This window comes from Xenopus laevis, chromosome 7L, assembly GCF_017654675.1.
Source record: "Xenopus laevis strain J_2021 chromosome 7L, Xenopus_laevis_v10.1, whole genome shotgun sequence".
Taxonomy (NCBI): domain Eukaryota; kingdom Metazoa; phylum Chordata; class Amphibia; order Anura; family Pipidae; genus Xenopus; species Xenopus laevis.
This window is the reverse complement of record NC_054383.1, coordinates 63,119,227-63,134,016: the sequence shown is the minus strand read 5'-3', so window position 1 is coordinate 63,134,016 and position 14,790 is coordinate 63,119,227. Positions and strand designations below refer to the sequence as shown.

The window sequence follows — 14,790 nt, the reverse complement described above, 5'->3', positions numbered from 1 at the left end:
AGTGCAGCATTCTGCCCAATGGTAGGGTTCTGTTTTTTTGCTGCTTGTCATAAAGTTAGCTACGTTAGATAAGTTCCTTAGGATAACCATCTCCTCCAGCAGGCTTTATAATGAAACTGAGGAGGAGGTGGAGACAGCAGGAAGGAGGAGACTGGAAAGAGTCAATTAGTTTGTCCTGCCTACAGAGAGGAGCAACTTAACCCCCAATTGTCCTGCACTGACAGTACAGGCCTACGAGAAATCGATTTACCAAGTAAGAAAATCTTCTTTCTCATCTGTTGATGCAGTGGGCCAATGTGGTGCCATATCCAAAGTAAATTTCATATTACTTTATTGGTACGTTTAGGTATGCTATTTTGCTTTAATCCTGTCTTAGTCCATGGATTATGACAGATTCACTTGCTATATTGCATTGTTAAATGACACCCCTGGGCCAGTGTTTTGTCTTGTTTATTAAAGAAGAGAATTTCCAGCCTGGTATGTAATTTTATTCATGGAGGCTGCCTAACAAAATGGAATATGAATTTGTCATGTATTTTAAATGTACAGTATACACCTTGGCACAATACTTTTTGTGTTGAAAATGTATTCTGTCCATTCTTGTAATTAAAGTAAAAATCCACATTTTCTGTTTTTTTGGGTTTTTTTTGTTATTCTAAAGCCCTAATGTTCTCTTTCCCTTTAAACGAAGGTGATTTGTCATAATGGAAATAATGAGCTCTGTGTAAACAAACCTTTTCCTTGGCTACAGCCTTTGTTGGGCATTGAGGTAAAGAGTAGCTTGCTATACAGAGGCTCCATTTATGGACTGGTTATTTGTTTTACTTGAAGTTAGGAAGTTAAAGTGGTTTCAATTTCATACTTCGTGCAAGCAATAACAGACTTTTTTTTTGTTCTTATTTAAACAATAGGCAGGTAATTTCAGCACATGTCCTTATCATTAAGCTGATAATATACTGCCGCCTACTGCATTAAAGATGTGGATCACCTTTAAGTTAACTTTTGTTATGATATAGAATGGCTAATTCTAAGCAACTTTCCAATTGGCCTTAATTTTTTTCTTGTTTTTTGATTATTTGCCTTCTCTCTATTTCCAGCTTTCAAATGGGGGTCACATTTATTATTATTGCTACTTTTATCATTCATCTTTCTTCAGACCCTCTACTGTTCATATTCCAGTCCCTTGTTCGAATCAGGACATGGTTGTTAGGGTAATTTGAACCCTAGCAACCAAATTTTCAAAATTGATTACTGGAGAGCTGCTGAATATACAGTAAAGCTAATAAACTTAAAAACTGCAAATAAAAAATGAAAAACAATTGCAAATAATATCACCCTCTACATCATATTAAAAGTTGATTCAAAGGAATTGTTTTGTGTAGAAATAAAAACTGGGTAAATAGATATATCTTGCAAAATAAAAAATATACAGTCAGATGAAAATGTTTCGGAACCCCTCTCAGCCTACATAATAATTTACTCCACTTTCAACAAAAATAACAGTGGGATGTCTTTCATTTCCCAGGAACATCTGAGTACTGGGGTGTTTTCTGAATAAAGATTTTTATTGAAGCAGTATTCCGTTGTATGAAATTAAATCAAATATGAAAAACTGGCTGTGCAAAAATTTGGGTACCCTTGTAATTTTGCTAATTTGAATGTGGGTAACTGCTCAATACTGATTACTGGCAACATCAAATTGGTTGTGCCCAGACTTTGTTACCCTGGGATCTACTCTCGACACATCGCCCTCATCAGGAGATCCACCTTGATAGGGGGGGATCTGCAGAGTAGCCCTTAGTGCTCAGCTCAACGGCCCCCGCTCTCCCTCCCTTTGTGCTGCTCTTCTCCTCTCCCTCCGTGCTGCTCTTCTCCTTTCCCCTCCCTCCCTTCGTGTTGTTCTTCTCCCCTCCCTCCGTGCTGCTGTTCTTCTCTCCCTCCTGTTCGTCTCTCCTCCCTTCCTCCCTGCTGCTCGTCTCTTCTCCCTCCCTGCTGCTCGTCTCTTCTCCCTCCCTGCTGCTCTTCTCCTCTCCCTGCCTTCCCTTCGTTCTGCTCCTCTCCCTCCGTGTTGCTCTTCTCCTCTCTCCCTTCAGCCTGCTCCTCTCCCTCCCTTCAGCCTGCTTCTCTCCCTCCCTTCGTGTTGTTCTTCTCCTCTCCCTCCCTTCAGCCTGCTCCTCTCCCTCCCTTCGTGCTGCTCCTCTCCCTCCCTTCATGCTGCTCCTCTCCCTCGATTCGTGCTGCTCCTCTCCCTCGATTTGTGCTGCTCCTCTCCCTCCCTCCGTGCTGCTCCTCTCCCTCCCTCCGTGCTGCTCATATCCTCTCCCTGCCCTCCCTTTGTTCTGCTCCTCTCCCTCCCCCCTGGCATACCCTGCCCGCGGAGCAAATGCCCCTAACTTGTTACTTACCCTTCTGCGCAGGTCCAGTCCAGGGAGTTCACAGACGACATCTTCTTCCACGCGATCTTCTTCCTGCTTTGACCGGCACATGCGCAGTAAGAGCATTTCGCCGGTACGATCTACTGCGCATACGCCAAAAGTACTTCGTGTCTTTTGGCGCATGCACAGTAGATCCGTACCAGCGAAATGCTCCTACTGTGCATGCGCCAAAACGCCGTTCAAAGCAGGAAGAAGATCGCGTGGAAGAAGATGTCGTCTGTGAACTGCCTGGACTGGACCTGCGCAGAAGGGTAAGTAACAAGTTAGGGGCATTTGCCCAGCGGGACGGGTAGGCCGGGGGGGGGGGGAGGGAGGGTGGGCAACACACGGGAGGGGGGGGAGGGTTTTTGCGCCAACTAGGTTTCTGACTAACTTAGAGAGCTGTAAAGCAGGAAGTTAGGTTCTGGCTATTCTGTTAAGACATCCACTCACTCCAGCCTTTATAGATTCCATTTTTGGGTAATTAACTGTATTTAAAACTTTTTTTAATTTCGCACAGCCTACCTATTTACCCAGTTTTTATCTCTACACCAAACTGTTCCTTTAAAAGTAAATAAACCCTTTTATTTTCATAGCATGCATGTTTTCCCTATAGCTATATGAATGCATGATTTTTGATACGAAATTAAAGAACGAAAGGTAAAATAAAGATGTATGTATTGCCCCTTATGTTATGAGCTACTTACAATATTGTTGCCTCTATACAAGTTCCCGTTCCCATTCAGCTGTATGCAAAGATCGATTGTAAAAATATTGAAAAGTGCATGAAATATAGCAGACATCCCTCTGCCGATAGAAAACTACAATATCAGGGCTTGCACATGCACAGAATAAATCATCCAAGCCCTGTTCATGAGCAAACAATACTACTTTCTCCCATGCCAGCGATGACATTCTGGTCATGTGGTAAGAGTGAACTTTATCAATGACCTCTCCTTCATTGTTGCTGGGAGAGATGTGGAAAGCAGCGCAACAATGAGCGAATGTGTCTGTGTTTATGTTTGGGCGTTGAAAGCATGATGCGAAGGGGTCATGGGAGAGAAATTCAGTGCATGTGCACTTTCGGACCGGGAGACCGAGGATATGATGCAAACTTCACCAAGATGGTGGCTGCAAACTCCGCAGCAGTGATTTATTTTGCCGTGCCGGTAAAAGTAAACTATACTGAATATGTAAATTACAGTATGGCAGTTCAGGATGGGGGCACACAACCAACAGTTATTCAAATATAAAAATCCCTTTCGTTCTTCTTTAAAATGTGTGATGTTTGTTATATTTGTAAAATAAACATTAACTGTGTATGTGTGTGTGTTTGTAACAGGTCTGAAGGATTTAATCCTTGCTGGTTGCACTTGGTCTGCTGTCTCTGCCCTTGCTAGCTGTAGCTGTCCCCTCCTGCGTACTCTGGACCTGCGCTGGACTGTTGGAATCAAAGATACACAGATTAGAGATTTGCTTACACCAGTCTCAGACAAAGCAGGTATATTTTGCCTGATGTGCATTTGATGATGTTTTGTTTTGATTATATTTAAAAATTGTATTCACCCACTGATCTGTTCTGTTAGGACACGACTCTCGCAGCAAGCTACGTTTGCTAACGGATCTGCGCCTGTCTGGCCTTGATATTTCTGATGTTACTTTAAGATTAATAATACGCCATTGCCCACTTCTATCTAAGCTTGACCTCAGCCACTGTCCACTGCTTTCTGATCAGTCTGTAAACCTCCTTACAGCTGTGGGCTCTTCTACAAGGGGAACACTCACTCACATACACTTAGCAGGTAAGTAACTTAACTTCACCATCTTCTCTTGTCACATATCTTTTTGTGGTATATGTTGAGTTTTGCTGAACTTGAATATTTTATGCAATAAGACCTTTATATATGATATGTATATATATATATATGCCCTTGCTGCATATTTTCCATGTTTTTATGAAATCTATTCGTCAGCCAAATTTATTGATTTTTATGATGAGGTAAGTATGAATGTGGACAGTGGGGATGCAGGAGATGTGATCTATTTGGATTTTGCCAAAGCATTTGATACAGTATCGGTCCGATTGCCATCTTGGAATAAAGGTTTTATTTCTTATTCTGAAACAAATTAGAGAGGCTTCAGAAGTGGGTTTTTGCCTTTCTTTGGATCAACTAGCAGTTTTATTTAGACCTAAAAAGTTGAACTTGATGGATTTGTGTCTTTTTCAACCTAACTTACTATGTTACTTGTTACAAAATGCATTTAGGATGTTTATTATGCAGCAGCCAAATGTCACTCGAGAAAATGTGTATTATTTTGGCATCTCTACACAGCACATAGTTTAGTACTCCTTTGCATATTAAGTATCATACTGTTTACCGCACCCCTGGCATAAAAATATTTTGTCATTGCATGTAGGGTGTTGCTTTCAGAAATTATGGCATTTCCATATTATACATTCATATTTTATAGAAGTGGAATTACACAAATGTAGGCAGACATGGAAAGTGGTTGTCCTGTAAAAACAATGTATAGCTATATTTATTTTGTTTCGTTCTTTTTTTCTGGTTTTTGAATGAAAAAAACAATATTGTTTTGTTAGAACAAAATATGCTAGTTTTTTTGTGCATTTCCACTCCTGTTACAAGGTGTAGGCTTCTGAATGTCTAAACAATTTTACAAAATAATTTTCCTTAACATGAGCATATAGAAACTGCTAATTTTATACACGAAAATACTTGAAAGTCCTTTGTCTTCTAAACACAACAAACCATAATATATATCGTTTTTTTGGTTTTTTTTTTTTGAGATTTCTGTCCTCTATAGTCAAAAACTCACAGCAATGCATTACGAAATTTCCAAAGCACTACTCCATAGATCTCCAAACTTATTCCACTAACAGTAGGTTCACCCTTGAAAATCATACAAATCATACAAGAACTGATGTTTGTAAGTTAAAGCTGCAAAAAGTATTTTGACCCCTGAAAATCATATATTTTAAATAGTACAGGTGTAGGATCGGTTATCCAGAATGCTGGGACCCGGGTTTTTCCAGATAAGACCTCTTTCCGTAAATTCTAATCTCCATACATTTAAACTATTGAAAAATCATTTAAACATTAATTAAACACAATAAGATTGTTTTGCATACAATTAGAATTTATTATATATTAGCTGGGATCAAGTACAAGGTACAGTTTCATTACTACAGAGAAAAAGGAAATCATTTAAAACAATTAAATTATTTGATTATAATGGAGTCTAAGGGAGACAGCCTTTCCATAATTTAGAGCTTTCTGAATAATTGGTTTCTGGATAATGTATCCTGTACTTGTCCATATTCTGACAAATCCAAAATGGATTAAGATGTGTTTCTACTACAAACTACCAAACTGCAAAACTTGGTTAGTGGTTTTTATGAAAATTGCCTAAAAAATAATGCAGTTTATTTCATGTAATTTCTTAGATAATCACACTGTAAAATAAAAAATTTTAGGCAGCAGAGTTGGGGCAGCGCAGGAGACTGTAGCAGAGGCTCAAACTGCAAACATTTGGGGCGTACTGTCAGGCCGGATTTGCGGCAAGGCCCTGGCCTAGGGCGGCATAAATTAAGAGGCGGCATGCCGTCCTGCAAGTTTGCCTGATTCTGGCAGTAGGAAAAGCATATGCATGTGCGCAATCCTAAAGGAGGGCGTCCGAGGACGCTGGCCTCTGGGGAAATCTGGTCCTGCGTACTCCATATTAGAAACGTTCTTGGCAGTTAGAGCAATGGCCTGTCAGCACATACTGTATTGGATAGATGCTTGGCAGGTAAATCTAAAAGTTATCAGAATTAACGATTTGTCTGCCAAGCATGTATCCAATACTTGCTGACAGTCCATGGCTCTAACTGCCAAAAGCGATTCTAATATGGAGTACTCATTGATATGATTATACAATAGCTTATTTAAAAATGGGAGTCCTGCGGTGTGCAAGGATCCTGTACTATTTAGATTCAAAATTTTAGAGCATAGCTTTGGGGGATGATTTACCAAATATTGAAATCCTGAAGGATTTTTAGCAGTGCTTTTTTTCTCAAATTAGCAGGTTTTTCAGAAATTGACACATTAACAAAACTTGATATCTGTATCAATTTGTCAGAATGTGTATAGCTAATTTTGGAAGCCAAAATCTCTAATGCAGTAAGCAATATTTGTAATAAGAGAGGTGAAAAGGTTGGCAGTAGCAGTGTTTTGTTTTTGTTTCACTAGTACTCTGGAACTTTTAATAACCACTGCAGAGTGCCATTGCTTTTAACAAATGTACTATTTTAAATGCAGGATGAAAAGTCACATAGGTTTCATATTTACAAGTGAAATGACGAGTCACAAGTTTTGTATTTTAGAAACTGTTATCTAGGTTTGACCACTCTATTGTTTTTTTTCTTACAGGTTGTAAAGGGGTGACAGATGACTCTCTTCTATATCTACGACGGGCCATTAACCTGTCCCTTATCGACTTGCGTGGTTGCAAACAGGTTACTCGGGGAGCTTGTGAGGGATTTATTTCAGACCTCTCTGTGAGCGTCTTGTATTGTCTGTCAGATGATAAACTTATCCAGAGGATCAGCTAGAGTGGAAACCCCTGTTAATGGGACTGGAAGAGGTTAGAGGAGGAATGAGGAAGAACATAATCTCCCCTCCCTCTTGTCTGCTCTCTCCTGCCACTCCATAAGATACAAAGAAGGAGCAATAATTGGTATCTCCACCTACATCCTTTCCCATCCACAGTGAAATTGTTGTTTAGTCCAAGGAAGTGTGCCATTAAAACGGGTATATAACTAACTCCTGTTGGCATAGTGCCCTAATGGTTTTAGGGGCATTTTTTTGCTAAAATGCTGACATCAATAAAGCCAGATTTTCATCTCCACAGAGCAAAGAACACTCTATTTTTCTTACTTTTTTGCTTAGTTCAACTCTCTCCTTCAGGCTGATCGGTGTGAAGAGCAAGGGTGGAGGAAGGTTTTTTTAAGGGTTCTTTGTTGTTGTTTTGCTTGTTAGGAATTTGAGAGAGAGAATGCTCTAATAATGTTATATGGGTGTCTGAGTTGTGTTTCATTATATGTTTGAGATGGAAGAGGCAGCTTTTGTGGTAAATAGAGTTAATATTTTTTTTTATTTAATTGGATTGTAGTTCTTTTGCCCATTGCCTCTCATACAGAGTACACACATTCATTTTCACATAATAGTAAATTTATTTCATGCAACCAGTGCAGCCATTTGTGGATATATATACATATATAAATATATATTAAATGCCGGTAGAGCACACAGAGTATTATGTGTGTTCGTGCCACTTATTTTGGCACAATCGGCTGTCCTCTCCCTTGACCTGGGATTAGATTGTATAAAAAAAAAAAAGAGCCTGGATAATATTTTTCTCTGTGGAGGCGAACTCGCTTTCCCTTTATTTCTTTTGCAATAAAAAAAGTTTATGATACAATTGGCTGTGTTTCTGATCTTTGTTTATAATAATTCTAACAAACTATATTGCAGTGTTTGAGCTTTGTAATTTGACTATTTCCTGCAAAATGGTTTCCACAAGGGGATCAATTTAAAATACCAGGTAAATGTAAATGGTTTGGGGTCAAGTACAAAAAAGAAAATCATTTAAAAATTGTAATTATTTGATTTAAATGGAGTCTGTGGGAGATGGACTTCCTGTAATTCAGAGTTTTCCTGATAAAGGGAAAAAAAATAGTTTCTTTGTAATGAAAAAAAGAACACCAAGACAGTTTTAACTTTTAAATTGCAAAGCTTTTATTAAGAAATTACTTACCGATTCTCTGCATGTGCTCCTCTTCAGAAAAGGCGACAGGGCGACGATCCATGGTACGGCGCTCTATTTCTCTTCCCTGGCTATCTCCTATAGAAGGCAGGGAGGAGAAATTGAGCGACGGACAATGGATTGTCGCCCTGTCGCCGGTTCTGAAGAGGAGCGCATGCAGAGAATCGGTAAGTAATTTCTTAATAAAAGCTTTGCAATTTAAAAGTTAAAACTGTCTTGGTGTTGTTATTTTCGTTACAAAGAAAATTTTTTATGTTACTGGTCCTTTAAGGTACTGCTAACTGGAATAAGACATTACAAAATAAATAACTATGGTTTCAGTTGAATACTAAGATTGACAGGAAAGTTGCATTTAGGAAAATCATTTTTTTCAAATAATAATTCAGAACTTGTGTTTTACAGAGCACCACTGCACAGACTATGCAGCTACCTCATTTTTCAACCCATTACCAAAGGAAACATAAGTGAAATGCAAAATAAAATCTAGTAAAATCTAGTCTAGTACAATAATAAATGGTTGAATATTAGCACCTCATGCTTTAACAAATATCAAGTTCAACCTTGACTATAGTCTCAACCCCTAACCATAAGCCATCAGTCTGACTAAATACTTGATATTTTACATAAAGTGGGTGCCAGTGTTTGCCATTGTCAAAATAAATAACTTAAATAAATGTCTTGTGTAGATGGTTACTCCGAACACCTTCTCTTATAAGATATATATATATCATAAATATACTTGTTTCTTGTAATTTAAAATGTGGCTGTCCTTTAAAATTTTATTATATCACCATTGCTCTCGTTTTATTCCCTTAAAGCCGGGCTTCCCAACTGGCGGCCAGTGGGCTGCATGCGGCCCGCGACCCCCCACGTCAAAGTCTGCCTGCTGTGTCTGTTTACCATGTGTAAACTTTAAAAGGAATCACTACAGAGATTAATTGACCCCTGCATTGTTTAATCAAATTCAGACTGTAATCCCCTGAATTGTTCACACCTGTGACACCTCTATTGTTCACACCCTAAAGCCCTGTACTGTTCACACCTGAGACCCAGACTGAAACTGCCCACATTGTTCACCTGTTCACACTCATACAAACTGCTGGAGGGGCACCATCACTGTGTCACTGTATGTAGTACATCTTAGATTGGTCCTGATCGGTGGAAACTGTCTCCTGCTCTGTTCTGCCTTCCCCACACTCCCTGTGTGTGCACCATACTGTGTTTGCCCTATGCTCCGTGTGTGCAGCATTCAGCTCAGATTCAAAAGCAACAGTTACGTGGCCCCCAATGTCACTGATTTGTTACTGCCTGGTAACCAATCAGTGGAAAACAAGAGAGCTGAAAAGCAGGAAGTAGAGTTCTTGCTATTATGTTAGACATCCAGTCACTCCAACCTTTATACATAACATATTTGGCTAACTATATTAGATTTTTTTTTTTATTGTGTACATCCTATCTCTTTGCCCAGTTTTTATTTTTACACTGAACAATTTCTGACAACTTTTTTCACATATAAGTGATACATGATATCCTTGCAGTGAGCACCAATCATTTGGTCTTTTGTTGTTCTACCAATATTAATGATCTCAAAAGATCTGAAAACAAAGATTGTTCAGTATCATGGTTTAGGGGAAGACTACAAAAAGCTATCAGGAGAGCAGTTTCCAACACACTTTTCCTTGTGCATACCTCACATGTGTCTACAACCCTCCTTCCTAAACTCCCAGGGCTCTCTTATTTTCTGCACTGCTGCAGTAATTAGCCCTACTGTGCACCTTAGTCTTAGTCAGTGGCCGGGGCCAATTCAGAATTGCCTCCACTTTATTCAATTGGGGTTTTACTCTTCCCATGCCTACAATGTACCCTAAGTATCTGGCTTCCTCCACCCATAGGGCACATTTCTCTGGATTTACTCTGAATCCACCTTTTTTTTAAAGAGTCTAGCACTGCTTGGACTTTTGGCAGGTGGGATTCCCAATCAGTGCTGAAAATTACAATGTCATCTAAGTAGACTGAGGTGTACTTAAAATGAGGGCGCAATAACTTGCCCGTTGAAAGGTAGTTGGGGTAGTCTGGAGCCCAAAATATATCCTTTTACACTAAAAATGCCCTTGGTGTGGAGAAGGCAGTTTTCTCCCAAGCCTCTCGGGTTAGAGGTATTTGCCAATACCCATTAGTAAGATCAAGGGTGGTGATATATCTGGTCCTAACCTTTGAATGAGTTCATCAACCCAAGGCATAGGGTAGGCATCTAATTTGGATACCTCATTCAACTTCCTGTAATTATTACAAAAGCATATAGTCCCATTAGACTTGTGGACTAGGACAGTTGGACTTGACCACTCACTCTGTGACTCCTCTTTGACACTAAGTTGTAAAATTTTCTTTACTTCATCCGAGACTGCCTGTCAGCGAGCTTCAGGAATGCGATATGGTTTTACACACCTTCACATTGGGTTCATTGATTATATCATGCTCTATGACATTGGTAAGCCCAGGTAACTCTTTGTTCCTCCGCAAAAACTCCTTAACTTTTTGAGTCTGAAACCTTGACAGGGAAGAGGCTACTTTTATAGTATTTACCTTATTTTTTTTCCAAAGCTCGTAGTAGCACCAGCAGATACTGATTCCCTATCTCTCCAGGGCTTTAGCAAATTCACATGGTAAATCTGGTAGGGATTCCTTTTCCCTGTTTGGTGTACCCTGTAATCCACCTCCCCTACCTTTTTTTTTTTTTTTTTAACTTTCTCTTTATTGATTTTTCACATTTTAATTTACAATAAAGCATTGGAATTTTCAAATTTTCTTTTACAATAAAGCATTGGTTTTCCACATTGCCTTTTACCATATAGCCAACATTATATATACAATAAACCTGTGTTTCTTTCACATAATTGGTACAATCATGAGGCATTTATATTTACCAGGAAAAAACATACTGAAGCAATTAACCCAGAGCTATGGGTAAACTATCCATACTCAAGAATTGGCAGCTACCTCAGGATATAAGTAAAGAAAATGTAAACCAACGTATAGTAAAACAAAAAAAATTAAAAAACTCCTCCTTGGGAGACTTCCGGGGGGGCAGACCCAACGATGGCCGCATTTTAGAGGAGCTCCTTCGTTGGGATTACAATCTACAGCCATCACAGCTCTCTACATCGCAGATCGCTGAAAAAAAGGCTTCCCAACCTAAGGATAGTGAGGGGAAATAATAATTTAATCTATTAGGCTCATCCCTCAAGTGCTTACCCCTGAAGTCAACTTCCCCATGCTGCGGGCCTGAACCGGCTATCTTCCACACCCTCAAGATCCAGCTGCCAGTAAGAGACTCACTCAATTTTACCACCTGCAGACCTATTCCGGTCCTAAAATCTACAACATCTGAAAATGAAGGACTCTGTGCCGCTTTGCAGCCACCGGAAGTGCAGACCCAAAACCGGAAGTGCGGATCCGCACCAAAGTGCAGCTCTACAAGTGAGGACAAATCGGTGAGTGTACACCACCCAACCCTTACCCTCCCACAAGCTGCGGTGCACTCCAGTTGCGGGAAGACACTTATACTGCTACCCATCCTGCTGCTGACACTGGGAGCCGGAAGTGCAGGCCACACGTGAGGCATCATTTATATCTCAAAGCACCTGCAACTACCTCTGCCTCTATCAACAGGATAGTGTGGGGAATACATAGCCGTAGCTATTTCACTCATCCCTCTACTGCAATCCTTGGAAATCGCCATACGCTTGAAGCGCTCTCCTTGTGGACCCGAACCAGGCGCCATACCCATCTGACCCCACTACAGCGCTGGTCGGTAAGTGTGACTACACCCGACCACACTTATTCGGGCGTAACCTGGTTACGGGAAGACGAAGACCACATTACAAAGACATCTCAGACGGTCCTACCAGAAAACCGGAAGTGCACACTGGATCGCTGTCCACTCCGGAACAAGACACATGCACCTTGCCGGTACCTAACATTACACTTGGCTAGCGCACGCACACCATGCGTTTCTCCCTGTGGACCCGAACCCAACCTCCTTCCCTATCCGACCCCACTGCTACACTGGTCGGTGAGTGTGCCCACATCGACCACACTCAATTTGGCGACATCCGGTTGCGGGAAGGCAGGGAACGCAATACAGACACCTTAGACGGTCTGGCCAGTAAACCAGAAGTGTGCACCGAATCACAACTTACTTCGGAACAAGGCACGAATATCCTACCACTGCCTAACGTTCCACTTAACTGGCACATACTTACCACGCCGTTCTCCTCGTGGACCCGAACCCTACCGCCATACCTATACGACCCCACTACAACGCTGGTCGGTGAGAGTGCATACATCAATCACACTTAGCCAGGCGAAACCAGGTTACGGGAGGACGTGGAGCGCTATAACAGAACCCTACTAAACTCACTGGGACACCGGAAAAGCGCACCAGATTGTGTTATAGTCCGATAGGCAACTATCCTATTGGTGCCAGAATCCACATCTACCAGGTACTGTCAAAGGGCATTAACAACTCCCTGTACACTGCCAAGACATATAAGGCAAACTGTGTGGAAGCCTTAACAAGACTTATTGTACTGCCACGCTGCTTGAACTTTCCCAATTGCGATTTCTATGCGTAACCTTGCTCCATAAACTATCCACATACCACAGCTCGGGCTATAAATAGTGACTTTGTGACCACCATAGCCTGCATCGCAATATTAACGCCTCGTAACCATCCATTATATCTGGCTTACAGGTCCTCTCATAAATACGATCACCTTACACAAAAGGGCCAACTGCTTTTGGGATCATTGCCAACTGCTAAACTATTCCACCCTAATGCAATGATTATTATGGGACCATGAGGAACTAAACACTCTCAACTTGCCCAGAAAGAGGAGATATCCAACTCAATCCAAAATCTACTAACGAAAAGAACTCCACTACCAAATCGCCTACCAAACTTCTAGGAGTTCTACCCGCATTCAACCGACCTACGGCTACACCATATTGACTATGGACAAATATCTGGGCCACTCAACTACTAAATCACAAAAACAAACAAAGTCTAAAGCCAAAAAGGCATCCCAAGAAGTCGACTCAACAGACTCAGAACCTGAATTAACCATGGACAAATATCTGGGTCACTCCAATACAAAATCACAAAAACAATCAAAATCGAAGACCAAGAAGACAATTCAGGAAGCTGACCCAACTGACTCAGAACCTGAACCAAACCAAGCAGAAGATTTGATGAAAATACTAGGCCCATGGCTGGACACTATTAAAGAATCAGTATCAGAAGTGCTTCAACAAATCACTAACCAAAACCAGAGAATAACAGATGCTGAACAGAGAATTGGTACATTGGAAGATGAATTGGAGAAAACACAACAACTAGTTGACACTCAACAAAGAGAAAATTACAATTCTAGCCGAAAAAGTAGACAACCTCGAAAACAGGAGCAGGAGGAATAATCTCTGTATAATCTGCATTCTGGAATCAATCAAAGGAACTGAACTGGAATCTTTTTTACACTCTACCCTTCCATCCCTCTTAAAAATGGAGGAAGAGCAATCTCATTTCTTGATTGAGAGATACCACAGGATCGGCCCCCCACCAGCTGCTGACGCCAAAAAGCCAAGACAGGTCATATTCAAGTTACTCAACTACACTGATAAAACCAATATTCTCTCAGCCTACAGAAGAACTAAGAACATTTCTTATGAAGACAACTGCTTATTAATGTTTCAGGACTTCTCTGCCTCTGTCACTACGAAAAGGAAAGAGTTCTCATCAATCTGCACAACCCTCTTCAACTCTGGTTACAGGTTCTCCCTGTTGTTCCCGGCGAAGCTCAAGATCATAGACAAAGACAGTGGCAAACCTTTATTTTTTGATACTCCAACTCTCGCTAAGGATTATTATGACGGAAAGTCAAGAAATGTGGATAACACTTAACTTACAACTTGAGACACTAAAATTTTGTCAAACATAATGATGGAATTCCCGTATTCCACACTGGAACTTCAATCTCAAAAATTTCTCCAACACATGCTATTAAAGTCAAAAAATATAAATTTTATTCACATCAGTAGTTAAAAAACATGTATAGTATTCCCTCTAACACCTAACGCGTTTCATGCTTACCCAGCACTTAGTCATAGGCAGAATCCAACTAGTCTCTCTTGCTCAGTTCCTTAAGTACTAGCACATATAGTCCCTCCCCTTAATAAAACCAATCACATACATATGTTACAAGTGCCATATATCATCCAATGGACTACTGGCTTTGTTCAAATACAATGATCTATATGTTAGATAATACATGTTACAGGGCATATACAAAAATATAATTCACAAATAATCAAAAAAAATAATAATTAAATATAACAAGTCACATCAAATGTATAATTGAGGCCTAGTGGCAACCTGGTTTGTAGGTGAAAGATCCAATATACCTCTCTTTTCTTTAATTTCATCAGAAGGTCGCCCCCTCTAATGCCTGTCTTGATTTGTTCTATCCCTTGTATAGAAAAATATTTTAAATTA

At 40.3% G+C, this 14,790-nt stretch overlaps 1 protein-coding gene across 2 annotated transcripts in view; it reads left to right on the top strand.

Moving 5' to 3' along the window:
• The window catches only part of kdm2a.L (lysine (K)-specific demethylase 2A L homeolog), a 121,171-nt gene extending 113,276 nt beyond the window's left edge, over nt 1–7,895 (top strand). For both annotated transcript variants that reach the window (XM_018225580.2, XM_018225581.2), the window contains 3 exons: nt 3,757–3,915; nt 4,001–4,216; nt 6,845–7,895. In XM_018225580.2, coding sequence (XP_018081069.1) covers nt 3,757–3,915; nt 4,001–4,216; nt 6,845–7,026 — 557 coding nt within the window. In that variant the 3' untranslated portion in view covers nt 7,027–7,895. The remainder of the gene's footprint in view (nt 1–3,756; nt 3,916–4,000; nt 4,217–6,844) is intronic.
• Nucleotides 7,896–14,790: the final 6,895 nt, after the last annotated feature.